Genomic DNA, 26,236 nt, shown 5'->3' with positions numbered 1-26,236 from the left:
GTTTCTAGTAAGAATGCCCATCAGGCAGTTACGTCAAAGGCTCACACCAGTGTTCTGGCCTTATATGTAATAAAAATGATTGTGGTGTCCAGTGGACACGACTGATTTCAATGATACCGTTGACAAATCAGAATGCTTCAGAATTTCATGAATAAATAGGAATATTTTAAACAGACCTTTCATTTAGTAGATAGATTAGAATTACTGAACCCTGCCTTTACCTCAGCAAGTGACGAAGAACCCGATACGACCCAAGAGACAGATCTCATGAACTTTGCTGATAGGTAAGAAAGGTAGGTATCCCTCAATATGGACCAAAAGGGTTCATTAAAATGTCGCACCAACATTGGGGCCTAAGTCACGATAACGATGAGGAAACTTGAGTCACGATAACGATATTTGGAAAAATCGTGTACTAGAGGAAATGAGAAATAATGTTGAGGCTATGCCACATTATGGATGATAAAATCGTGCGCCAGAGTTGAGAGTGAACTCGATGAAATAGATAAATGCCCGATGAGTAAGGCTAGGAGATACCACTATGAGAATAATTTATCTACTGAATGAAAAGTATAATTTAAGTATGTGTTAGAGTAATTTCCCAAAATTTTGAATACTGGTTTGAGTGTTTTGACTGATCACTTTGATCAAGTGAACATTGAATTTCACATTTTTATTAAATAAAATTTTAGAGAATGTTGTATTAACAGTGTGATGTGTTAGATAGGAGGATGTTGTGATGTTTATCATTGTATTCTTATTATACACCGTGCAAGTCGCGGGCTCACCGATGACCTATCATTTTCTGTTAAATACAGTATGTCTATGCAGGAGGGAGAAGTGGCCCAAGGGCAGTTTTCCCAAATGATAAAGGACTTAAGGGAGAGTATGGAGGCAGATAGGAAGGAACTAAGAGAGAGCAGGGAAGCCGATAGGAAGGAACAAAGAGAGAGCAGGGAAGCTGATAGGAAGGACTTAAGTGAGAGTATGAAATCTATCAGTGAAAAGTTGGATAGTACAGAGATAGAATTGAAAGGCATGAAGGAGGTCGTACAGGACATGCAGGATAGTTGTAAAGAAGGTAATGGGGATATCAGGAAGGACATTGGTGACTTTAAACATGAAATTAATCAGCAGTTCATAGAAACTCGCGAGCTACATCGTGTTCTTAGTGAAAATCAGGACATAATTAGGGGAGACCTTGATAGGCACGTCAACGAAAGTAGGGAACTACATAAGCAGTTGATGTCAGATCAAGCTGAGCTTAGGGCCGATCTGAAGACAGAGGTAGAGAAGTTCAACATCATGCATGAAGACGATAAGTCAAAAGGTCTTCACAGCGATGAATGAACATAAGGAAATGTTGTGTAAAGAGATAGCCGTCGTAAATGCCAAAGTAGACCAGGTAGCCGAAAACGTCAAGGTAACTGTAGACCAGCATATTGAAGCCAATGACTTGAAATTAATCCAGATGAATAAGAAGGATATAAGAAAATTAGATACAACTCAGGAAGAAACGGCTAGGAATATTGAGGAGATACAAGCAGATATTGAGGAACTAGGAAAGGATCTAGGCGATACAAGGGTAGACTTATCGAAACAACTTAAAGACACCCAAGATAAGGTCATAACACTGAGCGACGAGCTGTCATCCGTTCACAAGGAGACCGATAAGATGTCTTCAAAGTTCGACTTGCTTAAGGGGGAAGTTAGCGCCCAGATATTAAGAACAGTGGATGTAAACTGGACAGTATACTTGAACATCTAGGTGACATGCAGTCTCCTAAATCAGCATCACAAGTAGTTAGGCATGTGGAAAACCAAGTGAATGTCGTAAACCATATCCAAGAGAGTAGACTGGATAGGGATGTTTCACAGGCAGTCATACAAGAGAGTAATGGGCAACGGTTTGAAACCATACAAAACCAGGATAGTAAGAACTGGGAACAGCCTAGCTACCTGTACGGAAAGTGGAATAGACGCCGTGATCCATGTAGGAGGAACCAGGGTCGATGTCGGGAAAATTCTTACCAAAGACGCAGACGCCACTGTGGAAATGAAGCTGATAGAAGGTGGAATAATTACAAATCCAGACGTTCTGATCTATGGTGTGGGTCTGAAGAGGAAAAAGCAAAACCTAAATGATTTGGTGCCAATAAGAAGAAGAGGCCTAAGAAAAGCAGCAGTGATGAGAGGGATGAAGATTCAAATAAAAATGCCAGTGATGACGATTATAGTCCGTCAAGAAAGGATGAAGTAAATGCCAAGAAGGGTAAGCCAGCTGCTAAAATGAAGATGAGAATGATTATGAAGAAGAAGTGGAAACCAGCTGCTAAAATGAAGAAGATGAGGATGATGAAGGGTAAGCCAGCTGCTAAAATGACAAAGATGAGGAGGGTGATGAAGAAGAAGGGTCAGCCAGCTGCTAAGATGAAGAAGATGAGAAGGATGATGAAGAAGAGGAACGGTAAACCACCTGCAAAAATGAAGAAAGGCAGTGACGATAGTAATGAGGACAGGGATTTGAACCCAGAAGCATCGTATTTTGATGTGAATGCAAGTTCGTCGAGAAGTTGGAAGGACAAACCACCTAACTTCCAATAAGTCAACTACAATTCACTGGAGATCTACCCCGCAACCCCGAACTCTCCATGTAACTAAGAACTACCAGGAAGCTGAAGGCATCAACCAACATCCGCACACCAGGAGATGAGCAACTGCATAAGAGAGAAGAAAGGAATTTATGTTCAAAGGTCATGTTTCATCAGACGTCGAAATTAGAAATTTCACCATCTGGATTGTTTCAAAATGAAATTCCTTGTCACTGTGCGAAAGGAATTTGTGTCTTGGGAGAAATATGAACCCATGACCTTTGTGCCCTAAGAATATTATGCATTAAATTATCAATGGGATAAGAAGTTCGATTCTTGATAGCATGGAATTGACACGTGGCAAGGGGGTGATTACCTTTGGTCCCACGCTCTGGGATACGTGACGTCAGTCGCACGTGTCAACAGCGGAAGAATCTAAAGTCATTTTTGTGAACTATTTCAAAGCGCGTGTATATGGCGTGCCCAAGCAAAGTCGAAAATATAGTGCCTATCAAATGAGGTCATTTATCCCACAAATCGAACATGTATAAATTTTAAATGTCCATGAACACTACCGCCGGAAATGTAGCGAGTATGTAGTCACCTTCAAAACTCTTGTAATTACAGTTTAGTTAAGTCAGAAATTTTATAGAAATTTTCTTGGCAGCACAGGGAGATGCCCGAAGAGAGGGGGTAACTGCTATAAATATGAAGGGACGCCATGACGAAGTCTCCTTCTCCTGCATTTTGTGTTACAAAGCTGATGAAAGAGGGTTGAGCTGCTCTGTGAAATCAAACAACAAAAGTACACTAAGTTCAACCGCAGATTTTAGCCATTGTGGCTGGGGTCTTGACTCCATGTGGAGATAGTTTTCTTGAGTGGAAATACCGTATTTCACGGCATAATCGTCGCCACCGCGTAATCGTCGCTTCCTTTATTTTCAATACAAAAATCGGACTTTAAACCTTTAATTACATAATCGTCGCACGTCCAAATTTTGTTCACTAATCTGGTTAAAAGGTAAATGGAACTGCAACATAAGTTGCACATGAATTCGCAATTTAAATACGTGTATGGTTTATGGGCAATTTGGTAACACAGTCACGTTTGCGACATGTTGCACAACGTATAAATAAATAATACCGGTATATGTACGACGCATGGCTTACCGGTAGACTATCGGCAGTTTGACAACGTGGTCGCGAGACTGTGTACAATTTATTCACCACCTACATATTATGCTTACCGGTAGGCTATGGGCAGTTTGACAACGTGGTCGCGAGACAGTGTACTAATTATTCACCACCTACATATTATGAGTTCCCATTTGAAATACGTAAGGCTGTAAGTTATCGCTTATCGGCAACGTCGCCAAGAAATACCGGCTAGGTAGGTTGAATGGACCTCGAACCAGCCTTCAGATACAGGTAAAATTCCCTGACACGGCCGTGAATTGAACCCGAGGCCTCCGTGTAAGAGGCAAGCACGCTACCCCTACACCATGGGGCCGGCTCCTGTGTTATTGCGCACGAAGTGAAATCCAAGACGATAACGCAGATTTCCATGGAATTATTCAGCCGAATTATTTACGATGTCTCAGATGTCATCGCTAGACTCTTATCTTACTATTACGTCATAAGTGTCCAGGCATGGGATGAAAACTTTTATCCAAGCAGTCAAGATAATTATTATCCAATGCTATTAAAGTTTTATTTTATAAACTCGTCAGTAATGTAATGTAAAATCATCAATAACTGGGAAGAAATATTAACCTAATTACCGTATGTTTAAAAGAAATTGAAAAAAATGAATGTTTGTTACTGACGTCTCGGAATACAGTCAACTATACAGTAGATCTACACCGCGCTAGCTAGAGCTCCGGTTTGCGAGCTTTGCGCAAGCGCAGTAGTGTGTCGCAACCAACGAGCTAAACTGAAATTGTTGCATGCTTCCTTGCTGCCTAACAGTATTGGCTGCTCTGGAATGGACAGATCACAGATGCATTTATTTGTTTCAGATTTACGTGATTACTGTAGACATGTGTGTGTGAGAATTTGTTTTTAATTTGTGTTTTGGGTGTTTGCAGAAATAATTTGTTTTAATAGTGAACAATTACGGAAAGTCATTTATATCGCAAAACATTAACGTGTGAAGCATTTATAAGCGATAGAAACTATTCTGCGGGCTTCAAGCTAAGCGTAATTGCCTTCGCTGAACAGCACGGGAACAGAGCTGCAGAAAGAAAATTTTCTGTGAGTGAAAAGTTGGTACGTGACTGGCGGAAAGTAAAAAACAAGCTAAAAAGCACAAACCCTTCTAGACGCGCGTTTAGAGGTCCTCAAACAGGGAAGTTTCCTATAACTGACGAAGAAGTGTTTAGGTACGTCAGTGAAATACGTAACAATGGCTGCAGTGTATCATATGAAATGTTACAAATTACGGGACAGGAGGTAGCGCGCAAACACAACATACCGGTAACTCAGTTTAAGGCGACTCGTGGGTGGATTAAGGGGTTCATGCGACGACACAAACTGTCAGTGCGAAGGAGAACAACACTAAGCCAAAAGTTGCCTGCTGATTACACGGACAAGATTGTAAATTTTCACCGATTTGTCATATGTTTGCGCAAGGAAACTTCGTACTTGCTTTCTCAAATCGGTAATGCCGATCAGACTCCAATCTTTTTTGATATGCCTCGCAACAGCACTATTGCGCTAAAAGGATCACGGAGTGTATTAATGAAAACTAGCGGTAGTGAGAAGTTGTGATGCACGGCAATGCTAGCCATTACAGCTGACGGGAGAAAGTTGCCGCCTTACATCATTTTCCAGAGGAAAACGATGCCTAAGGATATACAGTTTCCCCGTGGAATTCATGTACGAGTGCAACCAAAGGGTTGGATGGACGTAGAACTCGTGCTGGACTGGGTTAAAACTGTGTGGAATAGAAGACCTGGTGCACTACTAAAACAACCAGCTCTGCTTGTTTTAGATAGTTTCCGAGGTCACCTCGTGAACGAAGTGAAGCAAATTCTCACTACAAATAAGACACGACAGATAGTCATTCCTGGTGGCCTAACATCTGCTTTGCAGCCACTAGACGTATGTGTTAATAAACCCTTTAAAGACCACTTACGTTGATTTTACAACGAGTGGATGATGAGCGGCGATCAGCAATTGACGCCTGCCGGAAATATCAGGCGTCCACCCTTGGACTTGTTATGCTCGTGGGTGAAGAAGAGTTGGGATCTTATACCACCTGAACTAGTCTCCAAGAGCTTCAAAAGGACTGGGATTTCGAATGCACTAGACGGTTCCAAAGATGACGCAGTGTGGCAGGGAGACGAAGAATATGATACTGGTATTATCAGAGGCGAGGACGGCGCATCAGATAGCGAAACCTGCGATAGCAACACCGAAGATTTGGAATAAATTGCGTACCGGTAAGCCCGCATTTCACAACAAAGCGATAATTTTTTGCAAGTGTAATATTTTAACTTTAATACTCAAATTAATGACAAATTAACTTAATACGTTCATTTTTATTTTCAGGTTGGAAAAACGTTCGCCGAATTGTTCCGAAAAATTATGAATTTTGTTTTAAACTATTTTAATTATTTTGATGTATAAACGTGAATATTACGTGCATCTTAAATTTGTATCAAATACAATTTAGTTATAAATACATTTTTTGAGTAATACAAATACTGGTATTAAATATTCATCGTATAATGGTCGCACCCTACAATTTTTTTTCGAAAATTTTGGTATAAAAAGTGCGACGATTATGCCGTGAAATACGGTAATTGTACCAGATAGGACGGTCAAAGTACCGAATAAAATTTTAGGTGATAAAGAAGGTAATTTGTGTGCGGAAATAAATACCGTCTATTGTGTGCGCTCAACAAAAACAAGTGAAGGGTATTTTCTTTTTTTTTATGCTTTATTTCCAGGAAACCTGAAGAAATATAATGATCTGTAAAGCCAGAAATGTCAAAATGGCTAAATAAAAATGCCAGGGTCGCTGGTGAGCCCAATGATGACCGATGGCATAACATAAGGTATGTGACTTACCATCTTAATACCTATTATATCTTGTTTCATGATCTCTAAAAATGTGTATTTGAATGCGGTATATACGACGCAGATGGTCCCCCTATGTGGTTTTTGAAAATGTTAGAATACGACTAAAAAAGGAGTCATTTGTTTTATTTTTCACTTGGATAAAATTTTTAAGTCTTGCGAGTGCCGTATGATGTTGTAAAAAGTTATTAAATAGGGTTTCAAAGTGATATCACGTCCAATGTAGATCGTCATTTCCGTCTGTTTACTGCCTATATTTTGTGATGTCAAATTAAGATGTTCATTCGACGTAAAATTTTTCTGTCTGAAATTTTGACGTAAATAATATAAGAAATCCATGGTTACTCATTTTCAATCGAGCGGAAGAGCGCTGTCGGGTGAGAGTATAGTGTGATAAATTTGGTCACGGAGTGAAACGTTTTTCTAGGCTCATTTAAACTGTGTCTAACTGGCAATAAAAAGATCTAGTAGAATGTTTCAGTCATTTTCGTGAAAATCCAGTTATTAAAAATACGATATCATTTTATGCGAAGTTATTCATTATTAATGCGTTGTGCGTTTTAGGCATCGTGGATTCTAGTAAGGATTTTATTCCAGTTCTTTTGTCGGTGATAGTCGTGAGTTGGGAAACAGAGGTTAGTTTTGTCGTGAGAGTCGAGATGAGATTTGTGAAATGAGGTTGGAGACCCGTCAATGAAGCTGGGACTTGTGGAAGCCCGAGGAAGATTTTATAATGTTGAGAATGGAAAGCAATATACAAGGAATCCGCGCTGGTATTAATTTGCGACGTGTATAATTATTGTGGGCATCTTGAAGCATAATCTGTGCATTTTGTTGGTTAGAATATCGTATTTGTTTAATTATGTCGGCAGAATTTAAAAGGGAGCATTTTGAGAAGCCAGTCAGGTAGAACGAACCGGGTGTTTTACATCACTGCCAAGCGAACTTGGGGGCGAGAGGCCATCAGCGGATAGGGGTTCACCGCAAGATAACGGGACACGCGTGGAATTGAGATTGTATTTCTCGGCCGAGGAGAACGTTAAATGTTGGATTTAGTTGAAATTTTCTTCCGGTAATAACCTGAGTGTTATTAGATACTGTAAAATTTGTTTAATTAGGGACGTAACGTGCATTTGATACGACGGACTTAGAGTATAATGAACAAGACAAGCCAAATTCAGGGTTGTCCAAAATATAGAGTGATGGTAGTGATGATTGTTTGTCTGTGAGGGGTGCGCAAACTTTATAAAATGTTTATTTATTTATTTATTTATTTATTTATTTATTTATTTATTTATTTATTTATTTATTTATTTATTTATTTATTTATTTATTGTGCTTCAGACAGGTACAAACCTAATGATGTGAAACACGTATAGATATACTATTACATTAGATAAAAACAAATATTAAATTAAATTTATAATACCTCTTATGAAAGTCCTGGTAAAATAAAGTCATAAATGAACTAAAAAATACACTTTTCTTCAGTAACATAGTATTAAAAATATTCAGTTACATATGCACATATTATAACAAGGTATTTAAAATATTACAATTAAAATTATTTACGAACTGCTTTAAAGCTGCATTAGTACTGTAATTATACGTGATGGTAGTGATGTTATCGAAGATAATAATGATGATGAGGTAGATGGTATAACTAGAAACTAGAATATTAACTAAAGTTATGACCTTAACAATAGGAATCAGCAAAATATGATTTTAACTTAGAGCAGAAAACTGTTTACATTGTTTTACTATGGATGCGTATGTAGTTGCAAATATATCTAGTCTATAATCATTGCTATATTTATTGAATATTTTCATTGAGTTTAACACCGGTGAATTACTATGTTGTGGGGTTCTTGATCTAGAGCAGTAGAAAGTAACATATTTCGGGCGTGTAGATGAATTAGGGACAGACAAGTTGAACAGAGAGGGCAAGTTAGAGCTACCAATAAGATTGTTAAATAATATTTACACAAATAGAAGAACTGCAATTACTCGTCTTTTTGCTAAGGACTTATAGCCAAGTTGTTTCATTAAGTCATCATACGAATCAAATTTAGGGTAATTATTAGTTATTTTGTACGTAAGGTATCTAAGAAATTTGTTTTGCACCATTTCAACTTTGATTTCATATAGTTTAAAGGTGGGATTCCAAATGGTCGATGCATATTCTAGCCGACTTCTTACAAAGGAGTTGTATAATAGCTTTATTGCCTCGGGATTTGTGAAGTCACGTGTGCATCTCTTAATAAATCCTAATATTCTGTAAGCATCTGCAACTACTTCGTTTATGTGTAGAGAGAACGTCAATTTAGCGTCAAAATGCACGCCAAGATCCTTGATAAAATTCACTGATGACAGATTGGTATTCAAAATATTATACGAGTGACTAATTTTATTTTTATTCCTGGAAAATACCATTATATGACACTTGTTAATGTTAAAATCTAAATGTTAATAACGCTCCAATGTGATATGCTATTGAAGTCTTTCTGAAGAAATCTACAGTCCACCTGTGAACGAATGGTTTTGAAAATTTTTACATCGTCTGCGAATAGCAATATGTTTAAATACTGTACGCATTTAGGAAGATCATTAATAAGTAGTAAGAAGAGTAATGGTCCAAGATTTGAGCCCTGTGAGACACCAGATCGAGTATTGTAACACTCAGATTCAAATCTTTGATAAGACAAATTGTTGTCTATCAGAGAGATATGATGCAAATAATTTTATTAAGCTGTAAGAGAGTCCATAATAAGCTAATTTATTTAAAAGTACATCGTGATCAACTTTATCGAATGCTTTTCTAAAATCTGTGAAAACTACATCCACTTGGCCTACTGTATCCATGGCTGCCGACACTTCATGAGTGAACTCCAACAAATTTGCCGTTGTCGATTTCCCCGGTCTGAAGCCATGTTGGGTGTCTGATGATCATTTCTACATGTTCAAACAGATGCCAATATAGGGTTTGTTCGTAGACTTTTGCTAATGCGGAAGAAATTACAACGGGTCTGTAGTTATTAATTACTGACCTATCCCCGGATTTGTGAAGCGGACTTACTCGCATTGTCTTCCACTTTGTAGGAAAAGTTCCAGTTTTAAGCGAAATGTTAAAAATAATTGAGAGAGGGTGTAATAAAATATCTCCACAGCCTTGAATTACATACGGAGGGATTAGATCTGGGCCTGGGGCTTTTTTAGGTTTCATCTTGCGTATTGCGTTTTGAATTTCGGTAGTACTAATTTCATTAACATTTAGTACATTCATCAATGGATCTATTTCCGTGTTCTCATATTTCGGTAAATCATACCGCGCCCGTTTCTCTGCGTATACAGATGAGAAATAGCCTGCAAATCTGTCAGCAACAGACTTGTCGTTTAATAGTTCTTTTCCATTGTATTTCATTACACTGACATAGGGGTTCCTTTGCTTACTTTTAACGAATGCCCAAAAGTTCTTAGTATCTACGCCTATTTCGTGCTCTACCTGCCCAATATAGGCTTTATACGCGATGCTTATATCTTTCTTAACACTTCTTCTCAATTCTTTGAATTTCAAGAAATGGGAAGTCTGATTTTTCTGCCCTTCGCGCATTTTCCTGTGATGGTATGCTTTCCACCTAATATTTCTTATTATATCTTGCGTAAACCAGCAAGGGTATCGATTCGTTTTCCTGACGTTTGCCGGAACACAGAAATTTAAAACAGAATAAAATGTAGAATAAAATATATCTAGTGCCTGGTTAACATCAGTGTAATTTTCCAGAAAGCTCCAATCTATGTGTGAAAGTCCTCCGTATAACAATTCGAAATCTGCCTTGTTATAATTGTATACAATTTTATTCCCCGCATCATTACATTTTTCTCCCTTTTTTTGGTAACAAAAAGTAATGTTTAAGGCCGGATGATGTTTGTCCTCTGGTACGAGAGGATGGAAGTTTTCGTCGACAGTAATGTGAGTGATATTCGACAATACTAGGTCAAGCATTCTGCCATTGTTATTAACAACGCCGTTAACATTTCTTAATCCCATGAATTGTAAGAAATTACTCATGCGTACGGATGTACACGTTATATCGTTTTCTGCAATAATTTGTGGTAAATTAAAGTCTCCTAATATTACTAACTGTTTACTATTTAAAATAGGACTGGCTTCAATACCTTCGTAAAATTCATTATATGCAGCCAGTTTAGTACTAGGCGGAAAGTATCCCACAAAAAATAAAGATACTATCAAGATTTTCCCTCAGAAGATTAACACATACATGCTCAGCCGAAACATCTATGCCAACCTGTGAGGCCTTATATTTGTTGCTGACAGCCAGTACAACACCTCCGCCAAGTTCCTTACCTGTAGATATTTTATTACGATCACATCGAAATACATTATATCTCCGATCAAAGATCTCATAATTACTAATAGAAGAAGTTAGCCAGCTCTCCGTCAAAGCCAACAGATCGAAGTTCTCACCTAATAAGTTTGTATAAAATAAATCCAGCTTGGTCCTTAGACCTCTACAGTTTTGGTAATACACGTTTAATGACTTACTCAGAGAGAACTCGTCAAGTAATACAGGGAGGAATGCCGGTAACTATGAATAGAAGCCCTTGCAAAGTGAAAGTAAAGAAGATTAGGCCCGCTGCTCTCTCAACATACCTGACTCGGAGTACACTCACTTTCCTAATACTACAGACAATACAAAGGACATGAAACTTAACAGAAGTCATAGCTGGCATTTCTAATTCAACTTATTCAAGTCTTCCGTTTCATTAATTACACATATCTTTGAACCTTCACTCTTTCTTAGTCGTATGATTCCATTTCTTACCCATAGATACCTGTAGTTGTGCTCTGTCTTGAATCTGCAAGCGAGTGCTAACAGCTTCCTCTTCTCCGGCGCCAGGCTTTCGTTCACATAAATGATGTTGTCGTCCGGAAGTCCTAGGTGTCGTGTTGATAAGTTGTATTTAACTCGCCTTCTCTGCATGAGGTTCTCCTTGTCGGAACGTCGAAAAAACTTCACAACGATCCCACTGTGAGACTGGCCGGGTAGTCTAGGTAACCGGTGACAGGCATCAATCATATTTTCTTCTATTTGAAGGTCCAGAGCTCTCCCTATGCCCTTTAGAGTTTCCAGAACATCTTCGTTGGCTTTCTCTGGAACACCAAATATTTCAAGTGTGTTCCTTCGAGAATATTGTTCAGACTCTGTTAATCCAGTACCGAGACTTTTCAACTGAGCTCTGAGATTAGAATTCTCGACCCGGATTGCTTCCACCTGTTCACTGATTTTCCTAATAAGGTCGTCTTGCTCAGCAATAGACTTAGTGTTGCTCTCTGTCTTTTCATGGCAGAGATCTATAGACTTCCCTAGCTCACACTCTCTCTTCATTTGCTCAGATTTGAGTTCTCTTATTTCACTTAGCAGCTCTAGTAACAACTTTACCACGTCCTCAATAGAATAACACTGCTTTTGACTCGTACTTGCCCCACAACACTTGCCATTGTTCAATTCACTACATTTACCGTGAGCCCATTTTTCACATAGTCCACACTGTACTTTCTTCTTCTTGCCCAGCTCCTTGTCACACACAGCACAGGTTGCCATGTTCTTGTGTTTCGTTGGCTCCACAAAGAAATTATTAATAATAAATGAAACTGCCGTTCTTAACTAGTTCTAGTTACGTTTATACGTTCACGCTTGCAGTATTTCACATTTACACTGGTTGCACAGGATACGTATCTTTATGTTACACACGATATTACACAATGTTCTGGAGCCAATCATCCCACCACTCTTACTCTGCCGCCATCTTGGAACCTCACGAGATATGACATCGTAATTATATGGCGAGTTGCTTTTGGTTTGTACGTAGATTATTACGGTATCCAAGTGTTAATAATGGCTAGGGTTAGATTAAAGTGTGAGGTCATGGAACAAGGTATATAAACTGGACATGAATGATGTAATAATTCTTTTCCAGCCAATAGGAATAAACAGATAAACATCACAGGATGTTAAAATTGTGAGAACACAATTGCGTACGAATTTGTGAAGAAACCAGAGTCCCCGGAGATAGAATTTGTTGTCCTTTAAGATTTCATTAAATCATTTAAATTTATTTTATTATTAAATTCAGTGAAACCGCATTTTGAAATAACTTTAAATCAAGCGAATAACTTGGAGATGCATTCTGGAAATCTTAGTTTGTTTTCTGGGGGATGTGTAAATATTAACGTAACGATTAAGGGGACATATCCGAAGGTAATGGATTTTACTGCCACAAAGTTTGTGAGCATTGCTATTGTTGTATTATTTAACTTTGATTGATTGAGCAGTGAATGTGCTGGGGATAGTAAAGTGGAAACTTTGGTCATCAACCGATGTAACTTAATTGTGTTTAGCCTTCAGCTTAGAAACTTGGATGGTCAGGGGGTCATCAACCCCAGTGACTTAGATTAGGGCCATATGCCACTGTAGCATCATTTTTCTTGCGATCATCATCCACAATGACTTTACAGTAACTTAGAAGTTTACATGTCGGTCCATGACATAGACGCAGGTCACATCGATTCAATTAAGGGTCCATGAAGATAAAGTTGGAATTCAAGAGGACAAACTGGGACATTCATTTATAGGAAGGGGAGTTAGGGATTGGAATAACTTACCAAGGGAGATGTTCAATGAATTTCCAATTTCCTTGAAATCATTTTAGAAAAGACCAGGAAAACAACAGATAGGGAATCTGCCACCTGGGCGACTGTCCTAAATGCAGATCAGTATTGATTGATTGATTGTTAAATCCAAATCCCGATAGTTTTCTAAGAAACACACTGTGATCAATTTTGTCAAACGCTTTCTCGAAGTCCATATAAATCACATCACCTCTCCCCCTGCTACGCCAGCATAGTAGGTTCATATATTTTTGGGTATTTATTACCCCTAAATTTTCTTTCTTTAGGTGGAGTCATATTTGTCACATGACAGCAACACAACACATTTTTATCCAAGATAATCTGAAGTAACATTTAAACACTGACAAGGAACTATTACTGTTATGACAGTAAGGCCAACGAATGTGGTTAAGTGTTACCCGTGCAATGAACAGTATAACAAGTACTTGCTCAAAATACTTTTCTCTTACTGAATTTTTATAAAAAATTCCAGTGCAAGGTATGAAAGAAATGTAACCTGAAACTATATATATTAAAATTAAAATTTAAACATGTTTCAGTCAAAATATATATGTTATCCATATACTGAATATTTAAGTAGGAAAAAATAAGACATTTTTCTAGCACACCCCCTTTCTGACAGCAACACTTGACTCACAATTACAATTGAGGAGAGGTAGCGATGTCAGTCGGTGAGGCCTGGCATGAAGTCGTCACTCCAAAACATCCCAAAGGTGTTCTAGTCCATGACAGGGATGTTATTATCATGTAACTACTCCCCCCACAGGCCGCGCATTATGAACAGGTGCTCGATCGTGTTGAAAGATCCAATCGCCATCCCCGAAGTGCTCTTCAACAATGAGAAGCAAGAAGGTGCTTAAAACATCAATGTAGGCCTGTGCTGCGATAGTGCCAAGCAAAACAACAAGGGGTGCAAGCCCCCTCCATGAAAAGCACGACCACACCATAACACCACCACCTCCGAATTTTACTGTTGGCACTATACACGCTGGCAGATGACGTTCACCCGGCATTCGCCATACCTACACCCTGCCATCGGATCTCCACATTGTGTACCATGATTTATCATTCCACAAAATGTTTTTCCACTGTTCAATCGTCCAATGTTTACACTCCTTACACCATGCGAGGCGTCGTTTGACATTGACCTGCGTGATGTGTGGCTTATGGGCAGCCGCTCGACCATGAAATCCAAGTTTTCTCACCTCCCGTCGAAATGTCATAGTACTTGAAGTGGATCCTGATGCAGTTTGGAATTCCTCTGTGATGGTCTGGATAGATGCCTGTCTATTACACTTTACAACCCTCTTCAACTGTCGGCGGTCTCTGTCAGTCAACAGATGAGGTCAGCCTGTACGCTTTCGTGCTGTACGTGTCCCTTCACGTTTCCACTTCACTATCACATCATAAACAGTAGACCTAGGAATGTTAAGGAGTGTGGAAATCTTGCGTACAGACTTCTGACACAAGTGACAGCCAATCACCTGACCACGTTCGAAGTCCATGAATTCTGCAGAGCACCCCATTCAGCTCTCTCACGACGTCTAATGACTACTGAGGTCGCTGCTATGGAGTACCTGGCAGTAGGTGGCAGCACAATGCACTTAAGATGAAAAACATATGTTTTTGGGGGTGTCCGGATACTTTTGATCACATAGTGTATTTTAGAAGCCACAGTAATGAAGAACCATTCAGTTCCTCTTTTCCCCTGATTAGTTTCTTCCAATTATTTGAATGGCTAAAAAATTATTATATTTTTGTGGAAAACTAGTGCATTGTTTAAGAATATAACCTACTTTTCATTTTATTTATTTTTTCTTATTTACTTCTTCCTTACAAAATACACTCCTTTGTTTCTTTAAGACATTTTACTATGATATTACGAGAATATAATATTTTTACTTATTACAACTCCTCTATCATTATTTTATTCTTGTGGATTGTGAAGAATATTCTTCATTTAAATGTAAGCCATGTCTCTCTCTTATTTTAATATCCCATTTTATCCCATTTAATTTCTCTCTCATTTTCCATAACTATATTAAGAAAAGTGTGGTGTGATATTTTAGTAAATGAGTATGTCTTTAAATGAAACATGAATTGCCTTATGAAGTTCTTAGTGAAGGTTGCCTTCCTTCATCTTATTTTGTGTCCAAATTTGATATCCATGCATATTTTAGAGCAAAATATATCGATTCTTCTTTTGACAGTGCTTGCTAAGTTATTAATGTAGAATAATTTAATAGGGACTATATTAACAAAAGTAAGGATCATTCTTTCTTTCAATGGTCGGGCGCAATGCCATTTGAAAATAAGGTCATGATTGAGACTGCTAACATTTCAGCCAGCATTCGCAGGAGAATTTTACTCCCAATGAATTGTCATACGAGTCCGTGCGGTTCCTTCATTCCCCTCTAACATATATTCCAGGTCGAGCCAGGGAGGTGTGTGGGCCGGCGGGGAAGCAAGTACTTTCCCCTCTGCGAGTGTTTGGTTCACATCATTCAATCTCTCCATTTCACCTCTTTGATCAGGCATGTCCATGCGTTATGCTTCAGCAGGGATCTCAAATCAAATCACATCAAAATCACTTTATTGGCAAATTAGGTGTCTACCTTGGTGGCAAATGGTACACTAAAATACATTATTATCCAGCAAATAATCCTAAATTAACAAGAGAAGAAGACATTTTCCTAGAATACAGTAATATACAATTTACACTAACAATTTCTTCTATTAAACACACAGCTCATCCTTAACAAATTTATACTGTTCACAAAATTCTACTTATAATATCTCCTCTACTGATATTACGAGAATATAATATTTTTACTTATTACAACTCCTCTATCATTTTATTCTTGTGGATTGTGAAGAATATTCTTCATTTAAATGTAAGCCATGTCTCTCTCTTATTTTAATATCCCATTTTATCCCATTTAATTTCTCTCTCATTTTCTATATGTGTGTGTGGAATTACTTCAAGTAACACTATACAACTGCTATAAAATGAAAATTTACACTGCATTTATTTACATTTTTTTTTTTTTATTTTTTTATTTTTTACCCATTTTGGAACCTAAGTAGCATAACGATCTGCTGCATCTTAACCAGAGCCCCTTTTCCCACTGCTTTTCAGAGTTCCTGAAGGGCCTTCACAGCTACCGTAGCAGTCCCAGGGCCCTCAAAAATCCCCACTGTACTTCACCCCTACAGGCAGTCCCCTACTTCGGCTGTCCAATCTCCCTAGACCAAGGGAAGGAATTAACTTATTCACAAAAATGTTTTATTTACAATAACCTGCACTGGTCGAATGCCCTATAAAATTTCATTTCTTTTCTCTGTTCCTGTTTATTCCCTTCTTGAATATCTGTACAGATTTTGGAAAAGGATCCAACACTACACTTGGTAAACTGTTCCACTCCTTCATGCCCTTCCCAATGAATGAAAATTTGCCCCAATCGCTTCTGCTAAATCTCTTCTAATTATATAGTTGTGGTCAGCCCTGCCAATATAATTATTTTCCAATTGAAGCCTCTTACAGATTTCTCCCCATGCTTCCTCTCCTGTATAGGCTCTATACTGTCCCCTTCAAATTTGGCCATCTTTAGAATATTTACGACTAGCCAGCATTAAAAGTTTCATTGTACACCGTGAGCTGTATTCATCATTTGCAAAGCTGTGTGTGGGCACCAAACCAGTTTTTTCTATCATTCAGAAGGGCGATGTATTGATCCGTCTTCGACTGAGTGCGGGGTAGATCACGTGACAAGCCTGTGTTTCCAGCCTGCCTCGTGTGGACGACCTGTGCTGCGAGCAAACTTCGAGAACAGTTGTAGCCAATTATAAGAGACCCCGTGAACCAATGATCGTCTTTAAAAAGTACACGCCTCCCGAGCCAAGACTATAAAATGCCATGTTCGAAGTAAATCGCCCTCTACTCTGATCTACGCTATTCTGACCTACTTTGCTGTTACTCTGCTGTTGCTACTTTTCAAGGTAACCACGTGGAAGGAGAACTCTGCTATGCAAGCAGACATCCGCTCTGCTAAAATTAGTAAAAGTTTATCAGCAACTCTTATGGAGTGAATCTCAACATAGGACATCCAAGTTAAGTTTATTTCTCCACGAGAACATTTAGTAATCCACCGTGTGTGAACATATTTTAATATTTGTCTTAGTTACAGCCTACACTTCTGGAACGTGATGGAATTCTTCCCAGTGATTCGCTGTGTACATCAAGATGGATTATTCCTCTACGATGTGCATCTTAATTTCATCGTGGGACGCCTACTGCCGTGTCTCCAAGACCTTCTAAGTATGTGAGGCACACCTGGCCAGAGAAGGTGACTGACCGGGGAAATGCCGGAATGACTGACTGCAACCTGGGGTCGAACCTCATCTAAGGCTTGAGTACCATTTAAATGTTTATTTTCTTTCTCATCTTTGTAAATCTAGAGGATCTTCCTTCTCTAAGTCGTAGCTTTATTAGTTCCTGTTGTAGATAGAAGTATTTCATTTTCTATTTCTTGAGGTGTCATGGTAGTCGAGTTACATGTGTGTGTGACAAATTTGAAACCTATTAGATTAGATGTGTAGTCTGTCTTTGAGTGAGTTCCCATACATACGAGTTAGACAGATCTAAAACTCACTGACCACACGATAAACTTTATTTATTTACCTGTGATATTGGAATTGATCTGGATTGGAGGTACGTGTAAAATTTGTGAGATAGGATCGAACCTAGTGTCATTTTGAGATCACTTGTATTCTTTAGGATCGAGTCATCTAATTTCACGACATTTCATGATGATTGACAGATATAATAATCACTTCAATAATAATAAAATTAAGTAAAGATCGGGTTAAAAATGGAATTAAATGGTCTGAGCTTTAAATTACCTTAGAGTCCTTATGTGTGAGATTTCATGTGCTCAGTTCATGATGCGTCTGGAATATGGCTGTCCTGCGGGATGTTAATTGAGTAATTTATTAATTGGAGAATTTATTATTGGTGAATGACTTGTTGTTGTGCCTTTGGGAGCACAACGGGGTTTATCATAAGTGGAGCACAAGTTGCATATATATTTCACGAATTGGGAGTAATAATAATGCGACTGAGGCTCACGAACGCGACATTTGCGATTTGTAACCCATGTGATGGTGCTGATTATGGAATCTTATTGGAATCTTCAAATAAATTTCAGAAATTTAGATGAATATCCATCATTGTTTGAGGAATATTTCAATCCAAGTGATACCACGAATTTCGATCACTAGCCACTATTGAAGAATGAGTAGTTCCATGTACAAATTCATCCTCCAAAACTACTGATGTGACCATGCTAAAATAATGAATAAATTTATAAGTGCAGGATCCGGTGTAAATAGTGTATATAAAAAGTACGTGTTACCTTGTGTGAATGTGGTGTGTGTATGTTTTATAATTATGAATATTTTCCGTGTTTTTTGATCGTTTAATGTGATTTGATCTGGTCGTGCATTTATGGCAACGGCACAGATCGTGTTCAACGTTGGTTGCCACCATGATGTCTTGTTTAGTGCACCTTAAAGAAAAATTTGATAAGATTAGTGTCTAGTAAGATTAGACTAGGATTTAATTTGCAATTTCTAAAGATTTAGGTGAAAGATCATCTCGTTATTTTTCCCGCAAAGGCAAGCGATTTGTAAATTAATCTTCAATTAACTCACACGTGGATGAGAAAATTTTCAATACATTTATATTCAAACTCCAATATTTTCAAATGGACTTGATACTTAAATGCTATGCGAATACAGAAATTACATGTTTCGCCAATGGCATCATCAACTTGAATTCAGGTGATAATGAATAATAATAATAATAATAATAATTAATTGGAAGGATAATTAGGGAAAAGTGAATTATAATTGCTATGATAATTATTTACTGAAATACACTAATTGGTAAGTACGATCGTGTGACGATAAAGTAAAAATGCTATACAGATAAGGTTAGAGATTATTATTAATAATAATTATTATTATTATTTATAAAATTTTGAAATTAATTTTGAATTTCACTAAAGCTTCTACTGGTGTTATTGATGAATGCTATACACTTTAAATACTGAAATTCATCACGTGACCACGTGTTGAGATTACTATAAATTCATGTTGATGCAGATGTTGATTCCCATAGGGAACCTAAAATATTTGTCCTGAATGAGTAAATTTATAATACCAATATAATGGTCCGTTATCGGACATTATAAATTTTCCAGCTAACTCAATCTTTTTCTTTTTCTATTTGTTTTACATCGCACCGACACAGATATGTCTTATGGCGACGATGGGATGGGAAAGGCCTAGGAAGTGGAAGGAAGCGGCCGTGGCCTTAATTAAGGTACAGCCCCGGCATTTGCCTGGTGTGAAAATGGGAAACCACGGAAAACCATCTTCAGGGCTGCCGACAGTGGGGCTCGAACCCACGATCTCCCGATTACTGGATACTGACCGCACTTAAGCGACTGCAGCTATCGAGCTCGGTAAACTCATTCTTGGTTGCCTGCGTTTCGCCCTCGTGTGCTAAGTTAGGCTCGTCAGTTGGGCCTTAGCACACCACCCAAGACGCAAGGCTAGTGCATACCGTGGAGGCCACTGCATAGGCTATTTGAAGCCACCAGCAGTGCCAATGCACTGAGAGCTATGTCTCATTTCCAAAAATAGATGCCTGCCTGGCCATCAAATGATGCAGATGTTGATTCCCTGAATGATTGGTCTGTATTTCTCAGGTTTCCTTTTATCACCTTTGCCTTTATAAATTGCTATTATTATAGATTCCTTCCAATCCTTTGGTATTACACTATTATTTATGACATAGTCAAGGAGAAATTTTAAATAAGGCACTATGTAACACCCCATTGTCTTTAACACCTCCCGCATAATTTGATCACTCCCTGCTGCTTTTTCTTGCTGAAGCAGTTGGATTTCCCTGAAAATATCCTCATTTGTGAATGAGAAGCTTCTTATTTCCTTATGTGTCTCTCCCTCTCTATCTCATGTTCTGGTTTCCAATTCTTGACAATCTTCTACTGAATCTCTGAATTCCTTACTAAATAGATTTGCTTTCTCAATATCTGTTAAAAAGTGTTCACCCCCTTCTCCTACCATTGTGGGAATTTGGTTTCCTTTTCCGTTCTGATTCCTAATATATACAGCTTCTTCCATTTCCCCTTGAAGTATGCCATTCATATACAGTAGAACCTCGATAATTCGAAATTGGTTAACTCAAAATCTCGCCTAATTCGAAGAAGCTCTCGTTCCCCAAAACATGAGGTACGGTTTTGCATGTTATTTAAATTGTTTAATTTGAAATACGGATAATTCGTAATTCAAAGAACAATGTCGGTCTCGTTACTGAAATTCAGACATTTAATTCGAAATTCGAAACTGCCTTTATATTTTGAAAAAAAAAATAGTATTTTACAGTGGAATTTAAATTCAAAATTTCTCTGCATCATGAAAGAACACGTCTTCCGGAACGTGCAGGGGAAACTTTGCGCACTTTCACCTACTTCGGCGTGTCTACAGTGAGCTTCATATCTGCTATGTTCGAGTGGAATGTAATTATTTTTTATTCAGCGTTTTAAGGAACGCCACAATATCACGTAGCAGGCAGTGTGTGGAGAGGTAGAATCCGTGAACACTGGCGATGCTGACAGTTGGCGAAAAAGTGTGGCTTATAGCGTATAATCAATTCGTACGCACCAAAAATTATTGTCAATGCTGATGAAACTGCATTGTTTGTTTTATTTTTTAAATGCTAAGGCCAAACTGACTTATGGTTTTAAAGGAGAGAATTGCCAGCCAGGAAATGTACTCTGTTGGTATGCAGTGCACTCAGAAGCGAGAGACTTCCTTTCCCCGTCATAGGAAAGTTCGAAAAGCCACGATGTTTTAAGGGCGGCGGGCACTTTCCTTGCCAGTACAAGGCATCTAAAAATGCAAACAGTACAGTAATCCAAGAAATAAAGCATTTGCACAGGGGAGCCAGCATAATTTTTCCTCGTCCTTGAATCGTGTTTTTCTTCCATTCGTTGCGTGAGGTTATGTTTGCCATTGTTTCATACAAGTGCATTATTTGAACAATGTAAATGCACCTTGTTGGATACATTTCTGAAATAGTGTTTTTCACAGCCTTTGAAATGTTTAAACTGAGAATCAAGGTGAATGCATGCATTAATGGGTCTTACAAGTGCCATAGCGGGAAATCGTACATGTATAGTCACTGTACTGTTGAAATGTCGACAGAAGCAAGACTTTCTCCCCTCGCCATAGGAAAGTTTGATAAGCCACGATGTTTTAAGGGCGTCAGGAATTTTCCGTGCAAGCACAAGGCATCTGAAGTGCATACAGTACAGTAATCCAATGAATAAAGCACTTGCACAGGAGAGCCAGTATAGATTTCCCCTCGTCTTTGAATCATGTTTTCTTTCTTTTGATTTCATTGCGTGAGGTTATGTTTGCCGGTGAGTTATCCAAGTACATTATTTGAATACTGTAAATGCACCATGTTGGATACATTTGGGAAATAGTTTTTTTCCATAGCATTTGAAAGCTTTGAACTGTGAATCAAAGTTAATTGCAGGCAGTAATGGGTCTTAGGATATATTGTCACGCCGCAAGGGTTGGCATTTCTGAAATACATGTTGGCGGTTAATTCAAAATCACGTAATTCGAAGTCCAATTTTTGCATCCCAATGACTTCGAATTAACGAGGTTTTACTGTAAATCTCTTTCTTGATTCCTTTTTCACTCTATTAAGTTCCCTCATTAGCTGTTTTCTAGTTTCTCTACTCTCCTCACCCTCTTTGAATTTCCTGTTTACTATTCTACATTTTCTTTTTAATTTTCTTATTTCCCTTGTATAATAAACAGGGTCTGAGATCATTTTACCCTTATTAACAGGCACAAATCTCTTCTCTCCTTCCCAAATGATTCCTTTAAATTTTGCCCAAAGTGTATCCACATTACTCCCTTCACTTATCCAACAACTGAATTGTGATCCCAATTCATCAACTTCAGTTTTTCTGTACAATTTCTTGTCTTGTGTGACCCTCTTATTAAGCCTTTTTGGTATTAGTCATACATCCATTATAACAGTTTTATGGTCACCTATTCCTTCAATTACCTCAGTTTTATCAACAATATCCCAGGGTTTAACCAAGAATACATCTAGCAAGTTACTGAGAAGAGTTGGTTCTTGTACTACTTGTGTAAATCCTCCCTCTGACCAATAAGAGAGGGAGTGTAAGCTAGTACTGGATGATTCGGAGGGCTGTACTAATTTCCTTGCAGGAAATGAAATTTCTGTCCATGAAATTTTAATGAACACTAGTGTATCATGTGCTTTAAATGTCCACCTGCAGATGAAGGTAGCACTGCAGCTCAATATACTTAAAGAAGCCAGAGTAAGACTGGTTCAGTTATGTAGTCTGATTTGCAGGATAAGAACTGTTATCTGTACATACTTGATTAATAAATATCTTTCCACAGAATAGGACTGCATGTCCAGTGCCACTGTCGAAACATCAATTCGTACAAAACCCTTCATGCCATGCATGCCTATGTTTGAGTTATAAAGTAGTCATGACTGTCAATATTTTGAATTTTGTGCTGCCATCAATATTTTTGAAACTCATTCTGACATACCTCATACGCCTAGAAAGTATGAAAGTGTCACTTAGGCACCTGTGGCACGGAGCCTTTCACATATCTTGGCTGAAAGATACACAGAAGTACAATTACAATCTGAAGACTAGAAATGTACTATACCTTGTGGCCTGCTCCACCTACTCTCACAATTTCATCAGGCTGCAAAGCATCCAGTGCTGCTTGAACCACATCATTGGAATGAGAACGAGTTGTTGTTATATATCTCTTTCCTTTTGGAGCTTCTTGTGGTTCAAAGCCTCCAACACCAACACCTACAATACCCCACAGAGTGCGACCAGTATCTTCACCTCCATTTTTGTAATTATAATAAGGTTGATGAATAACTCCTGCAACAGGACGGTCACCAACCGCAACACCAATGAGAACAGTCACATGATCAAGAAGACCTAGAAAAAGGGAGATAAATAAAGTCAGTCAGCCACTCAAATGGTTTTCAAGGAAAATATTGACAGAGAAACTATAAAGACTAGAGTTTACAGAACTAGAATACAGATTACATTCAAAGACCACTAGAGGTTTGTGGTTTGGTGATCAAGTGGTACTGATGTGTCCTCTTCTTTCAATCTCTCCATTAGTGCACTAGGACACCTTTATGTTGATACAATAAAGAAAGGCCCTTGTTTCGATAGTAAAAACGAGCTAATGAATCAGTTGTTGGCTGGAGAGTAAATAATAAAGAATTTAAGTCAGTAGCAACAATGATATTAGATTACCTGCGATTTGGAAGTTTTCCTACACATCCAGAAATGTTATCTAGATGATTTGGCTGCGGAAAATAAAAATTCAGCAACTTAATGCAGATTTCCATCAATTGTAAGGAGGCTGCCATACTGAATTCCAAAGTACCAATCAAGAAAGCAATCATAATCACACTTGATAGGACACTCATAAAATGGCAACTAAAAGGTAGATGAGAAAATGTACAGCTTGTGAAAAAATATCAAAAGTGGAGAGAACATGTAATTTGTGATGGAAAATGTGAGGGAAAAGTTCCACCATTCATGCACTCAAATATCAAAGGCAATATTTAAAGCCATAACAAATGGTAAAGATACAGTGAAACTCTGTCAAGAAGTTTTTCAAGGGACCACAAAAAACTTCTTAAGCAGGAAACTTCTTAAAAGGGGTAATGCCTGCAAGCTTATTCTGTACTTTGAAATACATCTGAAACTGTGAAACACAGAGCCAACAGATTTCCGAAATAGACTGATATACAACACCTGCTAAATGAAAGCCACAATACATATATTAGACTAGCGAATGTACCCGTGCTTCGCTACGGTATTCTACATTGTATTCGAATATCGAAGTAAATAGTGTACATGCAGTAAATAAGATTGTTTTAAAATTGCATGTCTCTTAGCGTTATCCGAGAAAGAGCATGGGGAGGTCGCCATACGTTGTTTCCAATGTAAAGTGTTTGTTACGGATTTGTGAAATAACGGCAGGCTCACTTGCCTACAGGCATTCACAGTCGAAAGTTTACATTATAATTGCAAGCCCCATTGCCTACTACGCGGACAGAATCGATTTGGGGAGTTTTCGTTAAAATGGCAGCCCCTTTTCCTACTTCCAGACAGATTACAGTTGAGGAGTTTCTATTATAATGGTAGGCGATTAACCTACTATCACTCGAAATTGAGTTGTGCAGTTATCATTATAATGCCAGGCCCATTTTCCTACTGCCAGCCAGCTTACTGCCAGTCACACCAAGTTGGTGAGTTTCCATCAAAATAGCAGGCCACTATGCCAAATGCCAGTCACATTTTAGATGAGGACATTTCTTTATAATGGCGGGCACCCTTGCCTGCTGCCAAACACAATCGGGTAGGCGAGTTTTAAACAAAACTGCATGCTCACTTGCCTTCTGCAAGTCAAATCGAGAAGGGAACTATTCATTACAATTGTAGGCCTTCCTTACTAATGACAGTTACACAGGAGTTGGAGAAGGAACCCTTTCCCACTGCCAGTCAAAGTCGGTGTGGGGAGTACTGATTACAATATCAGACCCACCCTTTCTCGATCGCTAAAAATCGACATCAGTGAATATATATAGATCGACATACGAAAGTATATGCGTGTTTACAATATTGAAGACTTTCATTTACAGATTAACTGCTACTAAACGTACGTCATATCGACAAAGGATTATACCATAAGACACGCCGGATTTAGTGGCCTAAATGGCTGGTCCTATGATATGTCATCTATTCTTGGGTCAGATTGAGTTAGAAACGTGGAACAGGGTAAAGGTTTTGTAAGATTATCTCACATGACATTACTTTTCGGATAATTATGTGACAGCTACATACATAGCATTTGGCTCACATATGCCTACTGGGTGGGCCAATTTTAGTGAAGAGTATGATGATTCTGTATTTCATATAAGTAATTGAAAGTATGAATTATGCATGTGAAAATTCCAAATTGACTTAACATCGATTAATAGAGAAAAATCAAACGTAAAAGGGATACAGATACGGCAAAAAGTCATAAGACCAAGATTGTAGATCATTCCAAATTGAACGGAGATTGTGCAATCCGTTATGTGATAGGAATTTCCGAAGGTCTGCACCATCATTAAAATTGCCTGCATATTTCGATATTCTTCGGGGATAAAAAGTGAAAAATTTAATGATCTAGGATGTTTTCCGTTCGTTACAGGCTAAAACGTATAATTTTGTCAAATTTCAATTATCTTCTTTTTCTTCTGGCAGATTATGCCGCAATCTGGATTTTGGGCGAGGCGGGTAAAAATTAGGACTTTCAGGAAACTAAACCAAAAATTATGGAGATGGTCATTATTACCCCTTAAACGGAAAGCTGTACGAAAATTTCGCCAAAATAGTCAGTGTAGAGGCACACAGTCGTTACGATTTGATTTATATAGATAAGGAATCTGCTCCATGTAAAACACCTTTTGGGCTATGTCCGCTGGACTTAACCTGCAAAAGTGACCATTCATGATATCTCCCTTATTAATCCTCCTGACGGAAAAATGCACATGAATAAAAAGGTTTAGAGGTGGAATTCCATCACGTTTGGTCTTGTTCTGTATATATTGTAGAAGAGTAAAATCACCATTTGTGTTCCCTATAAACCGCCAGTCCATTCCGGAACATGAAATGTTATT

The 26,236-nt window shown here is 38.2% G+C and overlaps 1 protein-coding gene across 2 annotated transcripts in view; it reads right to left on the bottom strand.

Annotated features, from left to right (window-relative positions):
* LOC136863902 (3'(2'),5'-bisphosphate nucleotidase 1) overlaps positions 1-26,236 on the bottom strand; it is a 129,361-nt gene that overhangs the window by 11,078 nt on the left and 92,047 nt on the right. For both annotated transcript variants that reach the window (XM_067140312.2, XM_067140313.2), the window contains exon 5: positions 23,203-23,489. In XM_067140312.2, the coding sequence (XP_066996413.2) occupies positions 23,203-23,489 (287 nt within the window). The remainder of the gene's footprint in view (positions 1-23,202; positions 23,490-26,236) is intronic.

The sequence above is a fragment of the Anabrus simplex genome, chromosome 2, assembly GCF_040414725.1.
Source record: "Anabrus simplex isolate iqAnaSimp1 chromosome 2, ASM4041472v1, whole genome shotgun sequence".
NCBI classification, from domain to species: domain Eukaryota; kingdom Metazoa; phylum Arthropoda; class Insecta; order Orthoptera; family Tettigoniidae; genus Anabrus; species Anabrus simplex.
The sequence above is the reverse complement of the archived record's forward strand: the minus strand, read 5'-3'. Positions and strand labels throughout refer to the sequence as shown.